The sequence below is a fragment of the Mesoplodon bidens genome, assembly GCF_964165515.1.
Source record: "Mesoplodon bidens genome assembly, chromosome: 3".
In the NCBI taxonomy this organism is placed as follows: domain Eukaryota; kingdom Metazoa; phylum Chordata; class Mammalia; order Artiodactyla; family Ziphiidae; genus Mesoplodon; species Mesoplodon bidens.
Window position 1 is genome coordinate 118733119 of NC_138178.1, and position 25956 is coordinate 118759074.

The following is a 25956-nucleotide window of genomic DNA, read 5'->3' on the forward strand; positions in this document are numbered from 1 at the left end:
AATATTCTTTGGCCCTGGAGTCACTGAATTCACATCTTTATCTCACTTTATCTAGATATATATTTCACTTCATTACATTAATGGAACTCTCAAGAACTGAATTCTATTAAAGTGAAATAAAGTTTTTAAGCAATTTAGGCAGTTAAATATATATATATCATACACAACACACACACAATGTATATAATGAAATCCTTATACAAGCATAAAGGTTCTTAATAGAAATAAATTATAAGCAATAAAATAATAATTAAGTTTAAATTTTAGTGTACTCTTTGCTTTTTTTAAATAACTAAAATTCATAAAATAAAACCAAAATTTGTTCATTCTTACCGAAAAGATTCTGATTGGTACATACTTTTTTAGGCTAATTTACCAAACCCTGAGTTTTGTTTCTTCCTCTCTGGTTAGATACATATCACTCTAAGCAAATAAGAATGTTTAAATAAGGGTCCTGCATTGGTGTTTACTTATTTGAAATTAGGTTTTCATTCTAAATAGTTTCAGTAAAGTGTATGTTACAGTAGAATGTCTCTTTACCTGTTTTAAGGTCTGTGTTAAATTGATAAAATACACCCTTACTCCTGCTTAAGAGTGCATCTTTTGTTATATAAGTTAGCAAATAGCTTATATCAATACAAATGTCCAACAATGTAATTAAATCATTGCTACTTGAAATACTTTATACAGGAATAATTTATCTCTTTACACTATAGAAGCCTTGCATTTCAGTAGTTTCTATAGCTTCTGTATCATCACTTGAAATTTACCTAAAAAAGAAAACATGAAAAATCATTCTTTGATTTTAGGTACAAGGAAAACAGGCCTGAACATCAGTTTCCTGCTTCATTTAGTAAGTAGTTTCAGTCAAGAAACTTGCTATATCAAACAACTTTTCACACTCTTCACAATATTTGATAAAGTCAATTTCATTTTTATGAGATGATTATCTGGTTTGTGAATGACTACTTTTGTTTCTCTGTGATTCCTACATTTTAGGTATTTCATTGCTAATTATTGTGAATAGAAAGGAAATACAGTGATGCTCAAAGCCAATTTTATTCTTGGTTGGTAGCTCTGGTGGAAAGATCTTTGGAAAGGAGTTTAGCAATAAAAGACTAGTTGGCTTTATTTAGCTTTATATAATAGGTATTTTCTAGAAAACTGTTTAAAAAAATTTTTTAACACTATAAGGAAATTTGCCATCTTAAAAGAATACTGCAGAAAATTTTCCTTTAAGAGTTAAGAATCATTTCTTAAGTTGTCTTATAAATTTGGATTTCCTTAGCACATTTTCTTAAATCACTATTATGAATTTAAAAATCATTGACTATGAATATAAGTATGCTACATGTTACTACATTAAATGTTAAAATTTGATAAAAGTAAAATGAAATGGTTTTAGCATTTTAAATGTTCTCTAAGTAACAAAAACAAGAAACAAACAAAAAAACACCAGACCTGAAAAATAATTGCTAAAAACATTTGTAAGAAATGTGAATTCAACTTACAGGCAGGCATTGAAGATACTTCAGCTGTTACAATACTTTTTATCCCCAAGTTTGATAAGCCACCTCTGATTAAGCCACATGTAAATGCTAAGTACTAAAAAGAAAAAAAAGTGTAAAATATATTAAGGATTTACTAAGATAGTAAAGCTATTTATAAATGATAGTTAAACCTTGATATTAATAAGTCATTGCTGTTTAAGAAAGGGTTGTGGAAGAATTTTTCAAATCATTGAAAATTATGATTGTGACAAAACCAAGCTGGAAACCAGTTAGAATTAGTTCCAGAGTCAGCAGAGGTGATTTGTGTCTACCTTCAGTGCTGCCTGAAGGGTTCTAAATAGACCCTCCTTGTGGAGTGATTTGGGCTTTTTGGCTGCTTTAACCTCCCATGGTTCTTTTTAATTTTGGCCACGCCATGTTGCTCGGCTTAAGGGATCACAGTTCCTGACCAGGGATTGAACCTGGGCCTTGGCAGTGAAAGCCCCAAATCCTAACCACTAGACCACGAGGGAACTCCTGCTCCCATGGTTCTTGCCTGTTTTCTGAGCCTTCCCGTCATTTCTGTAAGCTAACTAATTATTATTCCATTCAATCAAAATTGGTTTCTGCTTTCTACAACCAAGAATCCTGACTTGTTCAAGACTTGTAGCCTGCCAAAACAAAGACTTACCTAGTTTAAAACATCAAAGCGCCAATGTTGAGAAACCCTGTCATATGGAAACAAGGAAGGGAAATGGGACTATGCCACAGCAGAGACAGCCAGGACAAAAATGAGAACCAAAAATCAAATAATCCAAGAAATTTTTTATTGTCTACATTTTGCATGATATTCAACAACACTACTATGTATCTATGAATAATAATAGAATATTATTATTTTATAATTAATATAAGTAAGTGGGTACTGATAAGTAATCAGATATGGAGTCATGAAACTGTAAGCTGGGAGAGAACCTAGAGATTCTTTATAATATAGATATTATTATAATCAATTTTATTAATAAGGATACTAAGGTCCAGAGGGGTTACGTAACTTACCCAGTGTCACAAACCTATAAGTTGTGGAGTTAGCTTAAAATCTAGATTTATTTGGTCCCAAGTCCATACTCTTTCCACTACACCAAACTGCCTTTGTGTTAGATAATTTAGATATGGACAGATTTTACAGATAAATAGCAGTTTATACATACTGCCCAAGATATTTTATAAGTACCGCACACTAACCGATTGTGCCACTGGAGCTACGCTTGCCCAAGATATTTTAACCACTTCAAAGGAACCCTTACATTAAAACTTGTCAGCTTTTCTTTAATACATCTGGTCTATTTATTGATTCCTGAGACTGAAAAAAAAATACATGAAACACAGATATACTTAACACAAAACATGTATTCTTAGAAACAAATGTTAATTATATTAAAAAAATTTTTTTAATTTACTGATGGAGATTATAAACATGAACTCTGAGGTGAATAATTCTGCATACCAGCTTTTTTAAGCTTGAGTGTCTTTTCTCATGTATCCATGCTATATTCGAGAATCTACCATTAAACTACATTTTTTTTTTTTTTTTGCAGTACGCGGGCCTCTCACTGTTGTGGCCTCTCCCGTTGCGGAGCACAGGCTCCGGACGCGCAGGCTCAGCGGCCATGGCTCACGGGCCCAGCCGCTCCACGGCATGTGGGATCCTCCCAGACCGGGGCACGAACCCATGTCCCCTGCATCGGCAGACGGACTCGCAACCACTGCGCCACCAGGGAAGCCCCTAAACTACATCTTTAATGGCATTTAAACTACAGTGTTTCTTTAATTGGTCATCATAAGCCTACTTAGCTACAGGTTAATGTAAGTTGTTTCAATATGATGAACACCTCCTATTTCATTGAAAAGTGTTTAAACAAAAGGAACAATTTAAAAACATATTTTGAATTCAAAAGTCTGTTGTGATTGGCATTGTACTTTTCCCTATGGTTCTACTTTTTTCATAATAAAAAAACCCCGATCTTCTATTCCATTAAATACCTTTGATGCATGTTCTAAATACTGTTTTCCTGCAGACATTTGAGTAAGCAGGCGAAATTTGTTGTCCTGAAGTACATAGATGCCCTGTTCCAAAAATAGAAAAACATCCAAAGTCAATGTAATCTGTACTCTTCCCTTCAAAACAATTTTAGAAATTTTTAAAGTTATTAAAACTCTCCTTTCTGTTGGTCAAATTTTCTTTATATGAAGAAGTTTTGTAATGTTCAAGCTGAAGAGTTCAGCATTTTATAACACTAATATTTATTGAATGCTTTAAGATACTGAAGATACAAAGATACCTAAGACAGTTCCTATCCTTAAAGAACACAGTCTAGTGCGAAAGAATCAGAAATACATGTCTGGGTGAAATTAGCAGCTATATGTTATTAACTCATACCTAGAAAGCCAAAAATCATAGTCACTTCTTCCTATTAGCATTTCAGGTACTTCTAAGCTAAGGTTGATACTGTTATCTGAAAAAATGAATTCTATTGGTAGCTACAAGATACATTATTTTCATTTTTTTTTTTTTTTTTTTTTTGCGGTAGGCGGGCCTCTCACTGTTGTGGCCTCTCCCCTTGCAGAGCACAGGCTCCGGATGCGCAGGCTCAGCAGCCATGGCTCACGGGCCTAGCCGCTCTGCGGCATGTGGGATCTTCCCAGACCGGGGCACGAACCCGTGTCCCCTGCATCGGCAGGCGGACTCTCAACCACTGCGCCACCAGGGAAGCCCTATTTTCATTTTTATACTTTCTTAAAATGCCAAATATACTCCAAATATTTCCTTGAGTTTTATAAAATAAATCTATTTTATGCATGATTTTCCATGCAACCTATTTTTATTTTAACAAAATATTTTAAGAATAAGAAATATGACAGCAACTAAACAGGCAAGAGTTATTTAAGAGTTAAATATGCTCTATAAATTAGCCTTCAGACAAATATGATATATTTCTGGTTCTGCATATTATAAGTAATAATAATGAAATAATAAAACCTTTATCATTCTGATATCTGCTACTTTTTAAAACTTAAAGTTTAATTGAGGGAAAGGGACAGCTATAACTACTAATAATTGTCTCTTGCTCTTTATTCACTATACCCTATTAGAGAAAAAAGTAATGACGTATTAATAACATATAAGAGAAACATTCCAAAGTTGATGAGAAATTAAGTTTTATATAATAAGTAAATCACTAAAATACATTTATATTAAGTTAAAGGACTTAAAAAATAGGCCTTAATTTATCTAAATACCTGATGATTTGTCCTTAGATTGTCGATTTGTTTCTTGAATACTGTAGTCCAAAAATCTTTACAGATGAACTTCATGATATCTAACTCATCCTTGAACCTTGCAGTATCTTTTGTAAACCTAAAAAGATCAACTAGAAGTAACACTGTACTTTTCCTCCAAAGAAAGCAGGAGGGCCAGATTATTAACTAATTTCCAAATGCCACAACAGCACTGAACATTTACTGACAGTCATAAAGTGATAAGCACCAAGCAAAGTAGATCCCATCTCAATGGATTCACATTCTGTTATATAATTTGGGGGCTAAAATTAGTCTAAAGGTGTATTAGTCTAACAGTACACAGCAATTTTAGGTACAACTAGCACGTTAAGAAAAAAAAAGCTGAGCATAATCATGGTATTGTTACATAAAATATAATCAGAGTTCAACTATTTCAGATAGTGAGAAAGGAATACTAAAAAAAATTGATCTATAAATTGAAAGATTATTACATGCATAAACAGAGACTCTAAGGTATGCATTTAAACAAAATTCCATTTAGGTTAAAGAACATATTAGATCTTAAGTAGGAAATGTAGTAAGATTTTAGATGGTTGTTTCAGCATACCAAAGTTTTCAGGAAAAAAGTAAAACATAGAAGATACATATTTTCTTCAAATATTAAAACATGAAAGTTGGATAACTGAGTTAAAATAGCATCAGACCTAAAAAGAAATTTCAATCTGTGAATTAAAGAACAGAATAAATAAAGTTTGGGAATTAAAATTAAATTATCTCAAGTTTTATTCAGTCTTTTGAAATGGATCATCTTTGTTCATAACCTACCTGGAAGAAAATTTTCAAATCCATACTGCTCACCTTTCTATCAATCCTTGTCCCACTCGAAACCCCATGTTTTCCAGCTTAGTTATACAGCGTCCATTTTCCTATTTAAAAATAGTTTTGAATAAATTTAGAATGCTAGAATGTAAATATTTATACTTTTTTCACTGAAACATTGTAAGAAAAAGTGAATTACAAGTCATACTTGAATTTTCTTAGTACTAATCATTTTCATAAGGCAATAAGATAAACAGGGAACTGTTATTACTTTTCAGAAATGCCAAAGCCCCTTCCCAATTACTCTTCTCACCTTCCCTGGCTTTTTCCATTTTCCACTCTTCTTCTCTCCTCAGTTATAAAACTGAGGTCATGGTATCGCTTTTGACTTTTTTCTGTCAGTCATTCCCTTTGTGCCTTCACTAAGTTCTATTGTCCCTTGCTTCAAAATGTCTCTTAGAGTCATCCAAGCTTTCCATTTCTCAGTATGTCTTAGTTGATGACCCCACCTTCCTATGCCTGGAATCATGCAATTGCTTCACTCTTCCTTTGATAATCTCATCCACTCTAAGGCTTTAAATACCACCCCTAAGTCGAAGACTCAAAATTCTCTGGATGAACTACAAAGCCCTATACAATCCAGACTCCTGTGCCTCTCTGGCCTCAACCTTCTACTCTTCTTCACTCACTCCATCCAGCTCCACTGATCTCCTTGCTGTTCTTTATTTATTTATTTATTTTTGCTGTGTTAGGTCTTCGTTTCTGTGCGAGGGCTTTCTCTAGTTGTGGCAAGCGGGGGCCACTCTTCACTGCGGTGCGCGGGCCTCTCACTGTTGCGGCCTCTCTTGTTGCGGAGCACAGGCTCCAGACGCGCAGGCTCAGTAGTTGTGGCTCACGGGCCTAGTTGCTCTGCGGCATGTGGGATCCTCCCAGACCAGGGCTCGAACCCGTGTCCCCTGCATTAGCAGGCAGATTCTCAACCACTGCGCCACCAGGGAAGCCCCCCTTGCTGTTCTTAATCATGCCAGGCAAGCTCCAATCTCAGCGCTCTTGCATAGGCAGCTCTTCCACCAGATATTCACATGACCAACTCACTCGCTTTAAGTCTTCACTCACATGTCACCATCTCAATGAGGCTCATTTCAACCTTTTAAAATACAGTATCATTCCACTTCAGAAACTCTCTATCCTTGTAATTCTCAAATTGTGTCCCAAGACTAGCAACATCAGCATCACATGGGAACTTGTCAAAACTGCAAATTCTGTAATCCCACCCCCAATTTAGTGAATCAGAAACTGTAGGTGTGCGTCAGCGAGCTGTGTTTTAAGAACCCCTCCTAAAGTGATTCTGATGCTCTATCTCATTTCCCTGCTTGTCTCCAAGGAACTTCTTTCACCATTTAACCTAATGCACATTTTACTAATTTTGTATTGCTCATGTCCCTTCATCCCCACCCTTTCCTAGAATACAGCTCCAAAAGGGCAAGAATTTTTATGTATTCTGAAGCCTTTGCCTCCCGCTACCACCACAGGCCTCATTATTTGCTGAACTCTCTTCTAAGGAACCATGTACGCTACTAATGGGGCTGACTATTAAACCTGTATTAGTACAGACTTTAGTGGACACAGCCATCCAGAGGTCCCACAGGCCCCTCAAATTAGGCGTATTCATCAAATGATATTATCTTAACATTCTCAGCTTGCTCTGCCTCCAAAATTCTTTTAACTTCATCAATGGCACCACCATCTAGTTACCACAACCAGAAAACTTCTATTTTCTTCCCCTCCTTGCTCCCAGCCCTCCACACACACTGCAGTCCTGTGGAGCCTATTATCTACATGCTTTTCAAAATCCATCTTCTCTCTCCTGACTGCTTAAGTAGCTCTTAGCATTCATTTCTCTCCTGGTCTTCAGTTAGAGCCTTCCAACTGATCTCATCTCTAGTTTTTTTCTTCCTTTGATTATCTTCTGTATTTCTGGTATAGACTTTGTAAAAACCAAATCATGTTGTTTCTCTACTGGACCACTCAGCACCGTTCTGTTAATTTCCACACCCATTCCCAAACTTGCTTAGGTAGAATGAGTACCTGTAAGTCATGATGCTCTTTGTGGAACAACCTGCTCTTCGTATCAACAGAATCACCCAGGAACATACTGATAAGCAGGAAATACGCTTATATGCAGACATTCTCAAATCTTAGCTATTGATCACATGAGCTTCTGAATTAAGCCCGAGGAAGAACCTTCTGATGCTGCACTTGTTCATTCACTTTGGCAGCTGTGAGTGCTCACTAGTAAAGTACCAAATTTTTAAGAAAAACTTAAGAATATTTTACCATTAACCTTAAAAAAATACCTATTCTCCATAAATTGGTAAATGTCAAATTATTCAGTTTTTAGATTTAATTCCTCTTCAAGCACAATTTGAAAATCATTGATTGGGAAGGTGAGAACATTGGGTTTTTTTCCTTTATTTCACTTACACTTATGACTTTATGTCTAAAAAGATATATAAAAACCATTTCTGGATGATAGGATTATGTCTTTTTCACATTTTTTTACTATGAAAAATTTGAAGTACACTCAAAGTAGAGACACTAACAAACCCTCATACACCTAGACTTCAATATGGATTCTAATCATCAAGACTACCACATAACTTTTGTTTGTTTTGTTTTTTTAACATCTTTATTGGAGTATAATTCCTTTACAATGGTGTGTTAGTTTCTGCTTTATAACAAAGTGAATCAGTTATACATATACACATATCCCCATATATCTTCCCTCTTGCGTCTCCCTCCCTCCCACCCTCCCTATCCCACCCCTCTAGGTGGTCACAAAGCACTGAGCTGATCTCCCTGTGCTATGCGGCTGCTTCCCACTAGCTATCTGTTTTACATATGGTAGTGTATATATGTCCATGCCACTCTCTCACTTTGTCCCAGCTTACCCTTCCCCCTCCCCGTAAACGCAAGTCCATTCTCTAGTAGGTCTGTGTCTTTATTCCCATCTTGCCCTGTGGACTACCATATAACTTTTTAGAAATCCCTTTTGCTTATATGGACTTAAAATTTTTTCCCCACCATATACAAATTGCAATAGGAAAAGAAAGTTGTTTTTAGTTTAAATGATTCAAAACTTATGGATTTCCTTTCTCTTATAGGACTACCACATGTCTCAGAATTATCAGTCATGATTAGAACAGCTGTTTTATTTTAGCTAATCCATTGGGGGAAAAAAGAGAGGGATTTTTAAAAAAGGTTTTCCTGGGCAAGAGTTGGAACAGGAAAAGAAAGTAGAAAGAGTAGAATGAAGAGAATTGATTGCACACGTGGTGGGGTCGGGAGCAGAGGTTTTGTGATAAAAAAGGTGTGTTGGGGCTTCCCTGGTGGCACAGTGGTTGAGAGTCCGCCTGCCAATGCAGGGGACACGGGTTCGTGCCCCAGTCCGGGAAGATCCCACATGCCGTGGAGCTGCTAGGCCCATGAGCCATGGCCACTGAGCCTGCGCGTCCGGAGCCTGTGCTCCGCAACGGGAGAGGCCACAACAGTGAGAGGCCCACGTACCGCAAAAAAAAAGAAAAAAAGAAAAAAAGAAAAAAAAAGGGTGTGTTGCTAATTATTCTTTTAGGGAAAAGGGTATAAGGAAAGCTGACTTTGCACAAACAGCAAATGTCTGCTACTCAGCACTTAGCACAGATGCAGAACATTAACTATTGCTTGTGGATGATGATAAAGTCAGAAGTTTGTAACTTGGAAAAAAATCTCTATTACAGATGGATCTGAATGAGAATAGAATTTTCGGGAGTTCCCTGGTGGTCCAGTGGTTCAATCCCTGGTCGGGGAATTTAAATCTCACATGCAGCAAGGCGCAGCCGGAAAAAAAACAACAAAGGAATAGAATTTGCTTCATTTCCAATACTCTTCCTGATATCTTCCTACTAATATCTCCCCAAAATTAGCGTGTTGAAATCCTAACTCCCAGATAGTATTAGGAGGTAGGGCCCTTGGGAGGTGATTCTGTCATGAGGATGGAGCCCTTAAGTATAGCATTAGTGCCCTTATTATAAAAGAGACCCCAGAGAGCTAGCTAGCCCCTTCCACCATGTGAGCACACAGCCAAAACACATCAATAAATGAACCAGGAGGAGGATTTCACCAGACACTGAATCTGCTGGTGCCTTGATCTTGGACTTCTCAGCCTTCACAACTGTGAGAAATAAATTTGTGTTGTTTATAAGCCACTCAGTCTGTGGCATCCTTGTTATAGTACCCAAAACAGCCAGTATCCTTCTTATAGTTTACAAACTGACAGTACCTCTTCCTCGATGTCCTACAGGTGCCATAAATTCAACCTGTTCAAAATAATTCATTATCATCACCTCTTTCTTCTTTATTCCCTCTCCATCCAACCCAGTGGCTCAAGCTAAAAACCTGGGGATAATTTTTCAACTCTCATTCCTATACCTAATCAAGTCCTAGAGATTGTACCTCCTATCTCTCAAACCTTCTCTCCTCTTCTCATTATCCAGATCTTCATTATCTCCTGCCTGGACTCCTCCAATAATGGGTCTTCTCACTACAAGGACCTTCCCTCTCCAGCCCAAATAATGGTTTATCTTTCTGAAATGCAAATGGAGCATGTCATTCTCCTCCTTAAAAATCCTCCACTGAGAAGGTCCATGTGTTTTAATCATACAGACCTCTTTCTAGCTTCAGCTTTCAAAACTTCTCACTCTCCACCTATTCAATCTAGTCACAGTGAAATACTCAAGCATATTTAAATGCACTGCACTTTTTCATACCTCTATGACTTTACCTTTGCCTAGGATGCTTTTCCTGCCCTCACTTTCCACCCCTCTTTATCAATAGCATTATAGAAACTAGAGCTTCTGACTTGAGCATGACTTTGGAATATTTCATTTATAAAATCCTACAACTCCATGATTCCATATCTAATTACCACCCAATACGTTAATTATTCATTGAACACTTATTCCCCAACGACTGTTAGGCAGGGACTTTATCTTATTCATCTAACAATGTCAGGCCCACAATACACGCTTAATATATTTTCTGAATTAATCAATTAGCGAATGAAGACTACCACACATTAGAAGTAACCTCCAGGAGGATGGGGCCATTGTTTCGCTCATTACTATATCCCTAGCAACTAGCTCTGACATATAATGGACACTAAATATTTTTTAAATTAATTAGTGTTTCCTAATTATAGTAACACCTGCAAAGTTTCCTTTGCTTCTACCTCAAATCTCATTAGCCCTCTTTCTTTGAGTTGCCTGGAGTGTTACTGAGGGTTAGGGATGGGGAGGGAGGGACAGGATTCTCAGGCTGGGAGAGGTCTGTCCAGTGGACGACTGGGAAGTGCTGGAAGTGACAGCCGAATTAAGTAGGGGTGCCAAAATCAGCAGTTAACTCTGACGCAAATCATGGTAGGGACAACACATGGAAGGGACAAAACAAATCTGTGGCGTGCCACACACAGATATGGGACTGGACAAAAAGGTATCAAATAGTAAAAGATACGAAAGAGACAAGGATGAAAGACTGAAGACAGCTGACAGGTTCTAAGGCTTAGGATACCTGAAGATGGACCAATCTGCCTACACTTCGGGAGGCGATGAGTGGTGATGGGACGGGGATTAAAAGAAAACTGAGTGGAAACAAGGAGTGTCACCGCAAAAGGACCTCAAGGGCGTGTGGCAGCACTCACCACCTCCCCCTGCTCCGCGGACTTGTACACTCCAGACACCATCTCGTTATGCAGAAGCAAAAACAACGCCTCGTCCGCCATTTCCTGCTTATTCTTCCAAGCTCCGGGTTTAGGCTCCCGTTTGGGCCGGGCTCGTGGTTCCGGCTAGCGCCTGGGCAGCTTGGGCTGAGCCGCCGCCGCTCGCTCAGTCCGCAGCCCGTCCCTCGTTGCTAGGAGACCGAGGAATTCACTCAGCTTCCCGAAGGCTGATACTGGAGTGAGCCGGGGCCCGCGGCGAGCCCACCCCAGGGCCACTAAGTCCTTGGGCAGAACGAAAGGGTCTGACAGCACCGGGAACCTTACCCAACCCCCGGAGACCCCATCCGGCCCTTGGGCGGGGGAAGCGAAAAAACAACTTCCGGTCCCCTCTACCCCGGCATTCCGCCAGCTCTATGGTCATAGAGTTCCTTCCGCGGGGTGAACCGCTGGCGCCCAGAGAGGAGGAAGGTTTCTTCCTCCTACAGCATCGAAGGCGGTGGGCGGGGAAGGTGGTAAAATAAGACGGGACCTCCCGCTGCCATCTCTCTGTTAATTAACTATGTTAGAACTGACAAGAGTTTCTATTAGCTTCATCAAAAGCTTCCACTTCTGCCATATGTTGCTTAATATGAAAAGTTGTAAAAAAAAAAAAAAAAAAAGCGAATACTGAGACTACCCTAGTAGTCCAGTGGGTAAGACCCCGCGCTCCCAATGGAGGGGTCCGGGTACCATCCCTAGTCGGGGAACTAGATCCCCGCATGCATGCCGCAGCTAAGTCTGGATGTCGGAACTAAAGATCCCGCATGCAGGAACTAAGACTTGGTGCAGTCTAAATAAATAAATAAATAATTTTAAGTGAATAAATCGTCATATTTCAGGCTATAAACTTTAGGTATATTGAGAGATTATCCCAATCCATTTTGGATTAAGCCTGGGTGTACAAAAAGATTTAGAGCCGTTTTGGCCACTTGGAGGTTTACTTGGAGTAGGGTACAAGGGACAAGGAGGATGGAGTAAGCAAAGCACAAGGTAATTTGAATCAGAAAATACAAATTAAAGACTTCAGAAATGCGACGTCACTGTGGGACGGAGTTCATATAAGAATCTATGGTGGATGTGGGACTTAACCCCTACAGACCTGCGAATACATATGCACGTCTTAAATTTGGCAAACTTTGTCTTAAACGTGATGCTTAGCCTATGATTAGATCTTTTCTTAGTAATTTACAAAGCAGATTTTTTTCCCCAATTAATTCATTGCTTCCCCCGAAGTAATATGTCGAGTCTTCTCAAATTGTTAACAATAACCTCTCAACTCTTCATACTCTTTCATATCCCCTTCTAATGTTTGGATCCGTTTTTTCCATCACCTCATAAAATCAAGCATGTAAGTTTCACCTTACCCTTTGAAAAGAAACATTAATTTTGAAGAGTATTTTGCAATCTCAATCTTTTTTTCCAGCACTAAAATTTCCCATATGTGAAATCAGGTCCTTTATGTCCCAATTGCATTCTCCCTCATCACCATCATCAAGGTCAAAGATTAAGCAAAAGACTGGCCACTTACCAAGGTCAATTTCTCAAACCACAATAACATGGTGTTCTTTGGATATTTTGGAGACTAAAGGGGAAACTAATATTTATTGAGCATTACTAAATGTTGAACATGGCATCCTACTGATTATCCCCCATAAATTAGACTATGTTAAATTTCCCAGGATCTTAGTAATATAGTCTACGGAAGTAAGAATAGATCCTACGTTTTTGGCTAACTCTAGAAGCATCTCTCGTGGAAACATTGTTACACTTCATGGTACCATTACCACATTCTCAGGTTTCATGTACTGCCTACTACACAGGATTGTAATAAGGATCAATGAGACAAAGTATGCTCACAATCAGAATCATGTAATTTTTTTTTCCCCACACCACGCTGCATGCAGGATTTTAGTTCCCAGACCAGGGGTCGAACCGGAGCCCCCTGCAGTGGAAGCACGGAGTCTTAACCGCTGGACCACCAGGGAAGTCCCAGAGTCATATAATTATTTATCAACACTCATCCTTCTTATCCAGCTTTACTTTTTCTTTTTTGTATAGCACTTAACCCATTTCTACCATGCTATGTAATTTACTTACGCTTATCGTCTGTCTCCTCACTCTTCCTGCCGCCAAGCTCCTTGTGGGCAGATATCTTTACTGTACACTGACTATCCAAGTGCCTAGAATAGTGCCTGGCAAAAAGTAGGCGTTCCATAAATATTTGTTGAGTGAATAAGTACATGAATGATCTTTTTTCCCTAAGGAGCCTACAGACTCCATGGCAGCAGGAACCACAGTTATCTCGTTCTAAGCTTTTTTCCAGAGTCTAGCTTAACACAGTAAGAGCTTTTAAGGATTGTTGGATGAATTAAAATGGTAACTTGGATTAAATACAGTTGGCCTGCTAATGCTTGGTGCAAGGATGCCTGGTTGCAGATGGAGGATGAGAACACAAGGATTATTGATAATATTGTTTCTGTGGGAAAATGCTTTCTGAGCTACAATTTACAAATACACTTCTGGAACAAAACCCGTTCTCACGTTGGCAGTGCGGGTAGAGCAGAACCAGAAGGTGGACGACACACACACAGCTAACAGTAGCGCTGCTCCCCCAGACCCTATTTTAAACCAACCAGCTCTAGACCGGCGTAGAGGCTAATGCCCGTCTCGTCTGTCTCACCGTCGCTTTTTTTCTTGTAGTAAAGCCTTGCACATAGTCTGATCGATCGTATGATGATTCTGGGCCGGCGTGACCTGGGGACAGTTACGGTATTTCCTTATCAGTAATAACAGGCAGTTTATTCACGCTTTTGGTTTGTGGGGGATAAGGCACGTGAAGTGTTTCACAGAGTACAACACAAAGCAATTGTTAGCTATTATGATGAATGACTTTTCCTTCACTTTTCGCTTCCCTCTCCTCATTTGAGCTTAACCTAGTCAAGAGAAGCCTGCGCACCCCCACCACTGCCTCTCTGGGCATGCGCACCAACAGAACGGCCGCACCCTGTCCTAATCAAATCATTTACCCAGAAAAAAGGGAAAAAAGACTCGCCTGCACCCTACTCTGAGGGGAACAGGTGGTAAAACGATAAGAGGCCGTCATATACAGGTTAAAAGGGCTGCAAAACTCCACTCTCCCCACCAGAAGAGCCGGCCCGCGAACTCACGTCTCCGAGAGCCCAGAGACTCTCAAATCCGCCCCGGCTCTGCGCTAGAAGCGGAGCCCAGCCACCCGCAGCTAATCGGGGAGGGAAGCGACCGTCTGGCGGACTTTTCATTGGCCCAGAGTCACAAAGGCCGACAGCTTCTCCCCCTTCCGGTTGCTGAGTGGTTGAGGCCGAAATACAACTCCTATCTCCATTGGCTGAGCCCAGCTGTCAGTCTTCTCGCGTCTCGCGGCGCGACACAAGCAGGCGTGGCCTGGAGAGCAGTGTCGGAGCCTGCTGCAGGGAGAAGATGGCGGTTGCAGTGAGAACTTTGCAGGAGCAGCTAGAAAAAGCCAAAGAGAGCTTAAAGAATGTGGATGAGAATATTCGCAAGCTCACCGGGCGGGATCCGAATGACGTGAGGTGAGGGGCGGATGGGAAATGCCGGCTCCGAGAGGCAGCCACGAAGCCGGGGACAGTTGGGGCGGGGAGGGCGGCCAGCCCTGAGAGGACTCGGAACATCGAGGCCTGTTCGCGGGGCAGCCGTGGAACCCCGTCCTCGGTGAGGTGGGAATTTCCAAGGCTCCCACCGTAAGTCCTGGGGCTCAGGTGCGTGAGGAAGGAAAGCGGGGCCTGGGTGCGCCAGGATGGCTTCCCGTCCTCCGGGAAGGCCCAGACTGCCGATTCCCGCCCTCGGCCCTGCAGGCCCGGAACTGCAGCACAAAGCGTTCCTTCTCCCGGGGCCACCCGATTCGGGGCTGGCCCGGAGACCCTCCTGGGACGCGGTCCGGCCGCCTCGCGCCCCCGGCTCTTGCCCACGTGCAACTTCCTTTGGGTTGGCGAAATCCGGACCTGATTCAGGCTTGTTAATGTTGAGTGGCATCGAGGTAAATATAATTTCTGTGATACTCGTCTTGGAAAAATCAGGAAGTTAACAAAATACTTCGTTTCCTGTTTCAAAACACGTGGGTTTTGAAACCATCATCTTCGAACTCTTCTGGTTATTTTCTTTTGATGATGAACCGCACCCGTTAAAGTATTTGGTGTTATTAGAAACGATTTTTGTACTGATTTGTAAATATCTTGTAGGCCCATCCAAGCCAGATTGCTGGCCCTTTCTGGTCCTGGTGGAGGTAGAGGACGTGGTAGTTTATTACTGAGGTAAGATTTCCTTAGAATTTTAGTTCATTGCTACTTACTACATACACTAAGTTAACGAAACGGTTTAAACAAATTTCGTGGTCGAGCCAATGTTAGAAATGTTTGGTTTGTTTGAAGCTGTGATCAGCTGTAGTTTTCTGTAGAGTTATCCTGGAATTTCATTTGCATTCAAAACTAGATATTGAAGAATATACTAACTATACCAGTTATATGCAAACTTAACTTAATCTCATAGTTTTAAAAGAAATGCTACAAAAGCATCTTGAAGTAAATGCCCATTTAAGGTTACTTTAACTGGAAGGTTTTTTTTTTTAATTGCAACTAAATTATCTTCCTTAAATGGAAATACCATTTTTCTCAAATTCCAAGTGCTTTATGTTGGCCTTTTTTTTTTTTTTTGCAGGCGTGGATTCTCAGATATTGGAGGAGGACCCCCAGCCAAACAGAGAGACCTTGAAGGGGCAGTCAGTAGGTATGTTAGAGGACAAGGTTCTGAAGGCATAGTTGTATGTTCCATTTTCTGAAGTAGCATACAAATATAAAAATTTAATAAATATTGTTGAATTAAGTTATATTAGAATTGAGTAGTATACTACTTACCCTGAGTCTGTTTCCTTGGTATTTGAACTGAGACAGCCAGTATCCCTCAAAACTCAATTCTTCACTAAAAATAACAGAAATTTTACCAAAGTAAAGGCCATGAGAAGAATAATATTGAGAAAATAGTTAATTTGGGTTAATTTTCTGACTTGTACTACAAAAACTTAACCAGCTTGAGAGGTATAGGAGATCAGAGTTTGAATTGGTCCTTTTAAATTCATTTTCCTTTGTCAGGCTGGGCGGGGAGCGTCGGACTCGGAGAGAATCACGCCAAGAAAGCGACCCAGAGGACGATGATGTTAAGAAGGTAATTGAGATTAAAAGAACTTCATAGAGGGTGAATATAGTATTTTCACCTCAGTACATTTAAAGGAGTGCCACTGTATGCTAGTTAAATTACTGAAATTTCTTTTCTCCTGCAGCCAGCTTTGCAGTCTTCAGTTGTAGCTACCTCCAAAGAGCGCACACGGAGAGACCTTATCCAGGATCAAAATATGGATGAAAAGGGAAAGCAAAGGTATCTTAAGTATCTTTCTGGAGGAAAACAACTCTTGTCAAATAATGCAATTTTAAGAAAATTTAAGGAATTGTTCAAGTGTCTGTGCTATGCTTCTTTTAGGAAATGGCAGGCTTAAATGAAGTGGAACCTTTTGAAATTGGATTTTTTTTCTGTTCTTTAGGAACCGACGAATATTTGGCTTGTTGATGGGCACCCTTCAGAAATTTAAACAAGAATCCACTGTTGCTACCGAAAGGGTATTTATGCAACTTTTCCTTTGCTTCCTTTATTTAAGCTATTAAAGTAGTTGATTAAATATTTCTTAAACACTGAAAAGTTCTCAAGATTTAACTGTAAGCTTCATAAAGTGCGTTACTGATATTTCCTAAGGAAAAAAAAAGAGAAGAAAAAGATTTACTTGCTAGCCTAAAATGAAGCCAAGGAAAAACTTCTAAAACTTTCTCAAGTTGTTATACTGTTGACTGGTTCTTTTTGAGGTGCTGTTAAAGTAACTTAATGAACTTTGCTTTGTGGTTCAAAGGGCCTAGTCTGATTCAGGAGAACTTGAATTCTGGTTTCAGCTCTATAACAATCTCATTTTGTGGTCTTGGACATGTCTCTTCATTTCTTTAGGCCTTAGAGTGCTTTCTTTCAAACAGGAAGTTGAACTTACTAATCATCTTAATTTATTAAATAATTATAATTTCTAAGACTTACTCAGAGGCACTCCAGAAGCAACAGCATAAATTATATTCCCTGCCCTCCAGAGTTTATTTAACTGTGTCATTTTTCTGGAAGTTTTTATTTTACTAAAGCTACAAAATTGTGTCCTTGGAGTTGAACACAAGCTTATTGCTTCTCGGGAGAACTATAGTGAAAGATAACAATTCAGTTATTTTATTTCAGCTTTCATATGTTAAACTTTATTAGAAAATATAAAAACTTAAAGCATCAACGTTTGAAGAATGTCTGTAGATTTTTTTTTCCATAGATTTTTTTTTTTTTTTTTTTTTTGCGGTACGCGGGCCTCTCACTCCTGTGGCCTCTCCCGTTGCGGAGCACAGGCTCCGGACGCGCAGGCCCAGCGGCCATGGCTCACGGGCTCAGCTGCTCCGCGGCATGTGGGATCTTCCCGGACTGGGGCACGAACCCGTGTCCCCTGCATTGGCAGGCGGACTCTCAACCACTGCGCCACCAGGGAAGTCCTTTTCCATAGATTTTTAAAAAGAGTTGACTAGTTTGTTAGTTACTTCGTTCACTAGGACATCACTTTTCTCAAATTCTTTGCTTTGGAAAGAATAACTGAAGATAACCTATAAAGACAGTACTCTTCTTTTTCAGGTTAACTTTTAGGTAAGGTTCTTTCATAAATTACGTTGGAATAAAACAGTTACTGATATTATAGCTAATGGCTTTAAACTTTAGATTTTTAAATGAAAAGGCTTCAGTCCCCATTTCCTGGAAGGGAAATTGCAGTCCACCTCAAATGCCAAGTTTGAATTAGCTGGTGTCCTGAATTGCAGATGTGAAACATGTTTGCAGACAACAGTAAAATTGTGATATTTCACATAATCAGGATTTATAATAAGCTTTTAAAGATTATTGTTCATCTTTAGCAAAAGAGACGCCAGGAAATTGAACAGAAACTTGAAGTGCAGGCAGAAGAAGAAAGAAAGCAGGTTGAAAATGAGAGGAGAGAACTGTTTGAAGAGAGGCGTGCTAAACAGACAGAACTGCGGCTTTTGGAACAGAAGGTTGAGCTTGCGCAGCTGGTGAGTATATTTTGAAATTCTAAGATTGGTAATCCTTCATGTTGACAAAAGCGCTGACCTTTTTACCTTTTCTTTAGCAAGAAGAGTGGAATGAGCATAATGCCAAGATAATTAAATATATAAGAACTAAAACAAAGCCCCATTTGTTCTATATTCCTGGAAGAATGTGTCCAGCTACCCAAAAACTAATAGAAGAGTCACAGAGAAAAATGAATGGTAAGTGTAAATGAAGAGGTCCCTTGAAATTTCCTTAATGGGTAAGATAACACACAAATACATACGTGTTTGTTTCCTGTGACATCTGTGATTCAATAGTTAACTTTTTAGAAAGATATTCTAAGATGCTAATGTGTTTGGAGTACAGGAGCATTTGTTTCATGATAGATATTAACTGGAAACTTGGATATTAGGTGGTGGTGCTTAATGCATGTTTATTTATTAAGCATTTGAGTGAGCTTTCTCTTTTGCTTGATACTCTTAGTAGCCAGATACAAATGCTGATGAATCAAGAAAAAGTCAACATTGATGTCCATAGAGGAAGCACATATGGAAGGGTAGACACTACTAAGATGGTGATTAGATGATTTGTGTCTCCTTGGGATCAAAAAAATTAATGCATGATATGATACCATAAAACTGATTGTTTAAAAGAAGCTTTATTTTTTTTCATTCAGTATGAAGTAAAATAGCAAAAGATTATCCTGTTTTTCCATCAGTTAGATAACGTGGTGTGGTTTTGCTAATTTCTTAGTATATAGGTTTCCAGTGGATCTTTGTTTTTGTCATCTTATATCAATTTGTAATTACTTACATGCTATAATCAGTCTTTTGTCATCTCTTTACAAAAAAGACATTTAGATAAGTTCAATGACAATTTGTGACCAGGTGTCAAATTGTGATTTTGAATTTTCTAAATCATAGTAAATTTTACACGTGTAAATTTTTATCCTTTAGCTTTATTTGAAGGTAGACGCATCGAATTTGCAGAACAAATAAATAAAATGGAGGCTAGGCCTAGAAGACAATCAATGAAGGAAAAAGAGCATCAGGTGGTGCGTAATGAAGAACAGAAGTCGGAACAAGAAGAGGGTAAGGTGGCTCAGCGAGAGGAAGAGTTGGAGGAGACAGGTAATCAGCACAATGATGTAGAAATAGAGGAAGCAGGAGAGGAAGAGGAAAAGGAGATAGGTATAGTTCATAGTGATGCAGAGAAAGAACAGGAGGAGGAGGAACAGAAGCAGGAAATGGAAGTTAAGCTGGAGGAGGAAACTGAGGTAAGGGAAAGTGAGAAGCAGCAGGATAGTCAGCCTGAAGAAGTTATGGATGTGCTGGAGATGGTCGAGAGTGTCAAAAATGTAATTGCTGAGCAGGAAGTAATGGAAATCAACCAAATTGAAAGCATAGAACCTTCAGAAAATGAAACTAGCAAAGAATTGGAGCCAGAGATGGAATTTGAAGTTGAGCCAGATAAAGAATGTAAATCTCTTTCTCCTGCAAAAGAGAATGCTAGTGCTCTAGAAATGGAAAATGAGCCTGAGGAAAAGGAAGAAAAAGAATCTGAGCCCCAGCCTGAGCCTGTGGCTCATCCTCAATCCCTGCCTCTGCCTCTGCCTCTGCCTCTGCCTCAGCCCCAGCCCCAGCCCCACTCCCACTCCCACTCCCACTCCCACTCCCATTCCCATTCCCACTCCCATTCCCACTCCCACTCCCACTCCCAACCAGTACTCCAGCCCCAGCCTCTCTCTCAGCCTGAGACTTTGCCATTAGCTGTTTCACAGCCACCACCTCAGGTTATTCAGGAGCAAGGGCATTTACCACCTGAGAGGAAGGAGTTTCCTGTAGAATCTGTAAAACTCACTGAGGTGATGGTAGAACCAGTCTTGACAGTACATTCAGAGAGCAAGAGCAAAACCAAAACGAGGAGCAGAAGTAGAGGTCGAGCTAGAAATAAAACCAGCAAGAGTAGAAGTCGAAGCAGTAGCAGTAGTAGTTCTAGTAGCAGTTCAACCAGTAGCAGCAGTGGGAGCAGTTCCAGCAGTGGCAGTAGCAGTAGTCGAAGCAGTTCCAGTAGCAGCTCCAGTACAAGTGGCAGCAGCAGTAGAGACAGTAGCAGCAGCACCACTAGTAGTAGTGAGAGTAGAAGTCGGAGTAGGGGTCGGGGACATAACAGAGATAGAAAGCACAGAAGGAGCGTGGATCGGAAGCGAAGGGATGCTTCAGGACTAGAAAGAAGTCACAAATCTTCAAAAGGAGGTAGTAGTAGAGATACAAAAGGATCAAAGGATAAGAATTCCCGGTCTGACAGAAAGAGGTCTATATCAGAGAGTAGTCGATCAGGCAAAAGATCTTCAAGAAGTGAAAGAGACCGAAAATCAGACAGGAAAGACAAAAGGCGTTAATGGAAGAAGCCAGGCTTTCTTAGCCTATTCTTTGCAGCAGAAGATTTCTTGATGAGTAAAAGGATTACCTTTCCTTGTAAGGAGAATGCTGCCTTAAGAATTGCATGTTGTAAAAATTTTTTTGGAAAATACAGACTGTTTGTTTACCAGACATTCTTGTACTTTTGCATAATTTTGTAAGAGTTATTTATCAAAATTATGTGAGGTTCCAAAATATGTAAAAACAATAATAATAAAAAAATTAACATCCCTTGTCATCTTTTTTAAATATCCTATACTCTTCAGTAAGAATCTGTATATTTTAATAGGTAAATCTTTAAGTCTGTTCCTCTGTATCATACATTGCTTTTGTAGAAATAAATGTGCATTTCTTTCATTAGTTTTGGGATGTCCTCGTTGACGCTTGTATAATAAGTATTCTCTTGATATCATTTTCAGCTTTTATCACTAGATATTGAACGTGATTAGAATGTTTTTGAAGGTTTCCTCACATTTATTTGCCTTAGACAATTATTTTGAGTTGTCAAAGTCAGATCTTTGCAGCTTTGTTGGGAACAGTTTGTTCTCCTTAAAATCACTTACCATTTTTTTCTAATCTCCCTTGTTATTTTAATCTAAGCATTTCCCCATTTCTCATATTTAAACCATATATTTGGTAGATAACTTAAAACAGTATGATTTGGTTGGAGTTTTCTTTACGATTATGGGAGCATCATTTTTTGTCTCCTTGGTTACTTGTGTGATATAGCATATACATCTGTTAAAGAAAAAAAGTCACTTTCTAGGGGAGAGAGGTAGAAAAGTATATTCTAAGCTTGGATTTTGAGTTTGTGGTCTTGTCTTAACTTTTGTGTTGGCCGTAACTGAAACATGCCAATGTGTTTTCAAGAATTTTTGTTTTAGTAAGTATTGTATGAAAGTTTACAAAATGAAGGAAGTTCATCTACACTTGAATCTGTAAGCAAGATAACACGCAAGTGGTACCAAATGATTATTAACTTTGTTGTTTTATAAATTTGTATGAATTTGGAGTATCTGTTGCCCATTACTATACATGTGCAAATAAATGTGGCTTAGACTTGTGTGACTGCTTAAGACTAGTACTTGTATTAACTTTTTGATGCTTTGTACAAGAGAGCACTTAAATTGCAAACGGCCTTTTTTGAGTTCATAATTTAACGTTGTGACTACAGCTTTAGGCTTGACTTTGAATATTCATTATGCCTTCCCTTGACAAGTAAACGGTAAGAGTAAAAATGTCAACATACATTTGCAGCATTATATAAATGGAAGATGTTAAAAGAAATCTTTTTTAAAAATCCTTTCTTGGAGCAATTATTAAATAGTAAAGGAGTAGAAGTTCTCAGGCTGCAGAGCTAGCTACCTGCATCCCTGGGCCAGTTGTTTATATCAAGAGTCACTTCACCCAGGAATTTTAATACTTTCCAGCATGCAGTAACAAATTTTATTTTCCTCTGTGCAATTATGGAGAAAAGGTTGTTAAACACTTAAAAGGGATGACTGTAAAACCTGGTTCTTTTTTTAAAAAGTCCTTATTTGATGAATCTAAAATAATTGTATGTGTTAAGATCTTGTACAAATTAAGTTTTGTTCATTTTTATCCAGAAAATTTCAACAGTTGTCATGATGCTTATACAAAAGATTATTTGGGGCTTATATAATGCATGGGGAGAAAAAAAGGAAAAGATCTTTGGAATATGCAGAACAATTTTCAGTTATTTTAGTTAAGCTCTGCTGATGAAGTATATAGAAAAAATTCTAATAACTTGAATTTTACTGACTTTAGTGGTATGCATTTATAAATTGGAAAGTTTCATTTTTAAAATTGAGTTTTGCTTTATCCTTGGAAATGATCCTTTTTTAAAAAATCTTTATTGGAGTATAATTGCTTCACAATACTGTTAGTTTCTGTTGCACAACAAAGCGAGTCAGCCATATGCATACACATGTCCCCATATCCCCTTCCTCTTGAGCCTCCCTCCCATCCTCTCTGTCCCACCCCTCTAGGTCATCGCAAAGCACCTAGCCGATCTCCCTGTGCTATGCTGCTGCTTCCCACCAGCCAACGGAAATGATATTTTAAGGAATTTATGTTCAGAGGATCGTGTAATTGGTTCCTTACGAAGGTACAAGGAATGTTAGAATTTAAAAGTAATGAGACTTTCTTAGGAGAAGAAGACATACAGGGGTCCTATTAGAAGTTACTTTTATGGAAAATTTAGAAGCTGAATAGGGATACAGCTAGTGATTAAGGACTGAAATTAGTTTGGAGCTCTGTTAATTAGAGACATTTAAGGGGCTGCTTAGGAAACACTTCATTTGCTCTGAGATTGCAAGGTTGGTGTGGCCACAGAAATTAGAAAATAGTATGATCTTCAATGAGCTGTATCCAGGCTAGGGCTTGTCTATGCACTGTCTAGACCTCTGTTAACTATACACATGAATACTCTAGTAATTTGGGCCAAGCAAAACCCACTAAAGCAGCAATTGAATGTGTTTGTAAACTAATGAATTAACAAAGAAATGATTACATGGCATAGTAATGTGGGCCAGTGCCCTCAGAATAACAAGTCACTAAAATGTTTTGGGGTTTAATCTCTTAACATGAATTTTAAAAATATCTTTTTTGAAATCATTGAATAAAAGTCTTAACTAGTTTCCCTTGAGATACTGCCATTAAAGCGCTTAGCCCAGAAAACCTGTAGCCTATTTACATGGTTGGGCTTTCCTTTCTCTAAGAAGTCAGTGGGGAAGATTGCAGCTTGGCAAAAATAAACCTCAAGTATCTGAAAATTTCTTACACTATTTTCTCACATGGCATGATATTCAGATACCTTCAACTCTGCTTCCCATTGCCATTTCAGTACCCTATTTAAATTTATAACACTTCCCCTCACTGTCCCCTTTCCTTGCTTTATTTGCTTTCATAGCACAGCATTATGTAGCTATATTGTACTCTGACTTATTGTGTACTTCCCACTAGAATTCAAGCTCCATGAGAGTGATTTTTTTTTTTAATCCCATTGCTGTAATTCAGATACCTAGGATAGGGCCTTGTGCGTTATAGGCAATATCATGAATAAATTGTGATGGGCCATTAATGTGGTTTGTGTGATTTGATCTCTGATTGTCTTTCCAACTCATCAATTTAACGATAGATCAGAGATGATCAGTGAATAATGGCTGAGGATCTTGCACAACTGAAGAAACACAATAAGGCCATAGTCTTGAACCTCAAGTGGGATAAATAAAACCACTTGAGCATGGTAAAACTTCTGAAAAACCAAATACAAATTCCAAATGTATGGGAATTTTCTAGTTACCTTTTTATTATTGATTTGTAGTTTATTTATTTATTTATGGCTGTACTGTGTGGCCTGTGGGATCTTTAGTTCCCTGACCAGGGATCAAACCCATGCCCCCTGCAGTGGAAGCACAGAGTCTTAACCACTGGACCACTGGGGAAGTCCCCTGATTTATAGTTTAATTCCACTGTCATTAAAGAGCATATTCTGTATAAATTCAATTGTTTAAATTGTGTTGAGAATTGCTATTATGTTAGGCCTTGCATATGATTAGTTTGGTAACTATTATATATGGCCTTGAACAAAGTATTGATTCTGTAGCTATTTGCAGTTTATGTCAATTAGGTCCTTTTTATTGGTTGTATTGCTTAAATCTTTTATATCCTTATTGCTTCTTTATTGACTATCAGTTACAAGAGGCATGTTATAATTTCCCACTAAGTTCATGGATTTGTCTTTCTCCTTTCAGTTTTATTTTATGTATTTTTGAGGCTGATGTACTGCATATAAATTTAAAATTGCTTCATCTTCTTTGTGAATTGACCCTTTTAGAATTTTCACGTCTCTATTTCTAACAATATTTTTGTCTTAAAGTCTACTTTACCTGATATTGGTATAGCTACTCCAGCTTTTTTTGGGATAGTGTTGGCATAATTTCTTTTCCACACTTTTACTTTCAAGCTTTCCATGATCCTTATATTAAAGATGTGTTTTATAAGCAAGATATTTTTTTAAAACCAATGTGATAGCCTTTGTCTTTTATTTGGAGTAGTCTGCCTAAGTTTAATTGTTGACATATTTAGATTTAAATCTTACCATTTTACTAATTGCCTTCTATTTTTCTTGCCTATTTTTGTTTCTTTTTCTTTCTTTTCTTGACTTCTTTTGAATGGAATGAATAATTATTAATATTTTATTATCCCCCTCTATTAACTTGGTACATTCTTTTACTGTTTGTTAAGAGGTTTTCTTAGAATTTACAACATGCATCCATGCATGATGTAAGACCCTTAGAAAATTTTACTCCATTTATATGCTAATTTTTTCATATAGTTTGTCTATATATGTTTTAAGCCTCACAACACATTGTTATGGATTCATACTTTCAGTATTCATTTACACTTTCCATTGCTTTTTATACCTTCCTGCACCTTCAAGTTTTTATCCGGGATCATTTTCCTTCTGCCTAAACATTCTTTAGTATTTCCTTTAATGTGGGTCTTCTGGTGATGAGTTCTCTGTTTTTATTTATCCTAAAATTCCTTTATTTCATCTTCATTTTTGAAGGATTTATTTGCTCAGTGTAGAAGTCTAGGTTGGTGGGTATTTTCCTTCTGTACTGTGAAAACATTGTTTTATTGTCTTCTGTAGTCATTGTTTCTGTTGAGAAGTCAAATGATGGCCTTATTTTTGCTCCTTTGAAGGTAATTCAAAACTTTCCCCCTGAGGCGATGAGGAAACAGGGAGCAGAGGAAACAATTCTAGGCCCCAATTATTTCATCAGTGAATTCTATCCATTTTACACAAACCCTTCCAGAGAGCAGAAGAGGGAACATTTCTTAGCTCATTTAATGAGGCCTATATAACCCTGATAGCAATATGACACAAGGATATTAGAAGAAAGGGAAAATTACAGTGCAATTCACTCACAAA

At 38.6% G+C, this 25956-nt stretch overlaps 2 protein-coding genes across 5 annotated transcripts; one reads left to right on the plus strand and one right to left on the minus strand.

Annotated features, from left to right (window-relative positions):
* Positions 1-6: 6 nt before the first annotated feature.
* On the minus strand, positions 7-14135 carry TRAPPC6B (trafficking protein particle complex subunit 6B). 4 transcript variants are annotated; one of them, XM_081226893.1, is made up of 6 exons: positions 14081-14135; positions 5649-5716; positions 4791-4908; positions 3534-3617; positions 1512-1605; positions 7-770 (listed from the first exon to the last, which is right to left on the minus strand). In XM_081226893.1, exons 2-6 carry the CDS (start codon positions 5681-5683, stop codon positions 739-741), a joined length of 363 nt encoding a protein of 120 aa, XP_081083019.1. In that variant the 5' UTR covers positions 5684-5716; positions 14081-14135; the 3' UTR covers positions 7-738. The 4 variants fall into 4 exon arrangements, with proteins under 4 accessions (XP_081083019.1, XP_081083018.1, XP_081083017.1 ...); XM_081226892.1 differs by lacking the exon at positions 14081-14135 and adding an exon at positions 13498-13586; XM_081226891.1 differs by lacking the exon at positions 14081-14135 and adding an exon at positions 11344-11728.
* Positions 14136-14345: 210 nt separating this feature from the next.
* Positions 14346-22061, plus strand: PNN (pinin, desmosome associated protein). The gene is made up of 9 exons (XM_081226890.1): positions 14346-14969; positions 15636-15707; positions 16111-16179; positions 16542-16614; positions 16730-16824; positions 16988-17063; positions 18423-18578; positions 18656-18794; positions 19533-22061. Exons 1-9 carry the CDS (start codon positions 14857-14859, stop codon positions 20975-20977), a joined length of 2238 nt encoding a protein of 745 aa, XP_081083016.1. The 5' UTR covers positions 14346-14856; the 3' UTR covers positions 20978-22061.
* Positions 22062-25956: the final 3895 nt, after the last annotated feature.

Excerpts from the sequence above, each read along its gene's own strand:
- TRAPPC6B (XM_081226891.1), bottom strand. The coding sequence starts at position 11,424 with ATGGCGGACGAGGCGTTGTTTTTGCTTCTGCATAACGAGATGGTGTCT. Across the intron at positions 5,717-11,343 it reads CCGCGGAGCAGGGGGAGGTG|GAAAATGGACGCTGTATAAC; the intron begins GTGAGTGCTGCC and ends ATTTTTAAATAG. Across the intron at positions 771-1,511 it reads AGTATCTTCAATGCCTGCCT|GTAAATTTCAAGTGATGATA; the intron begins GTAAGTTGAATT and ends TTTCTTTTTTAG.
- PNN (XM_081226890.1), top strand. The coding sequence starts at position 14,857 with ATGGCGGTTGCAGTGAGAACTTTGCAGGAGCAGCTAGAAAAAGCCAAA. Across the intron at positions 16,615-16,729 it reads AGGACGATGATGTTAAGAAG|CCAGCTTTGCAGTCTTCAGT; the intron begins GTAATTGAGATT and ends TTTCTCCTGCAG. Across the intron at positions 17,064-18,422 it reads CCACTGTTGCTACCGAAAGG|CAAAAGAGACGCCAGGAAAT; the intron begins GTATTTATGCAA and ends GTTCATCTTTAG.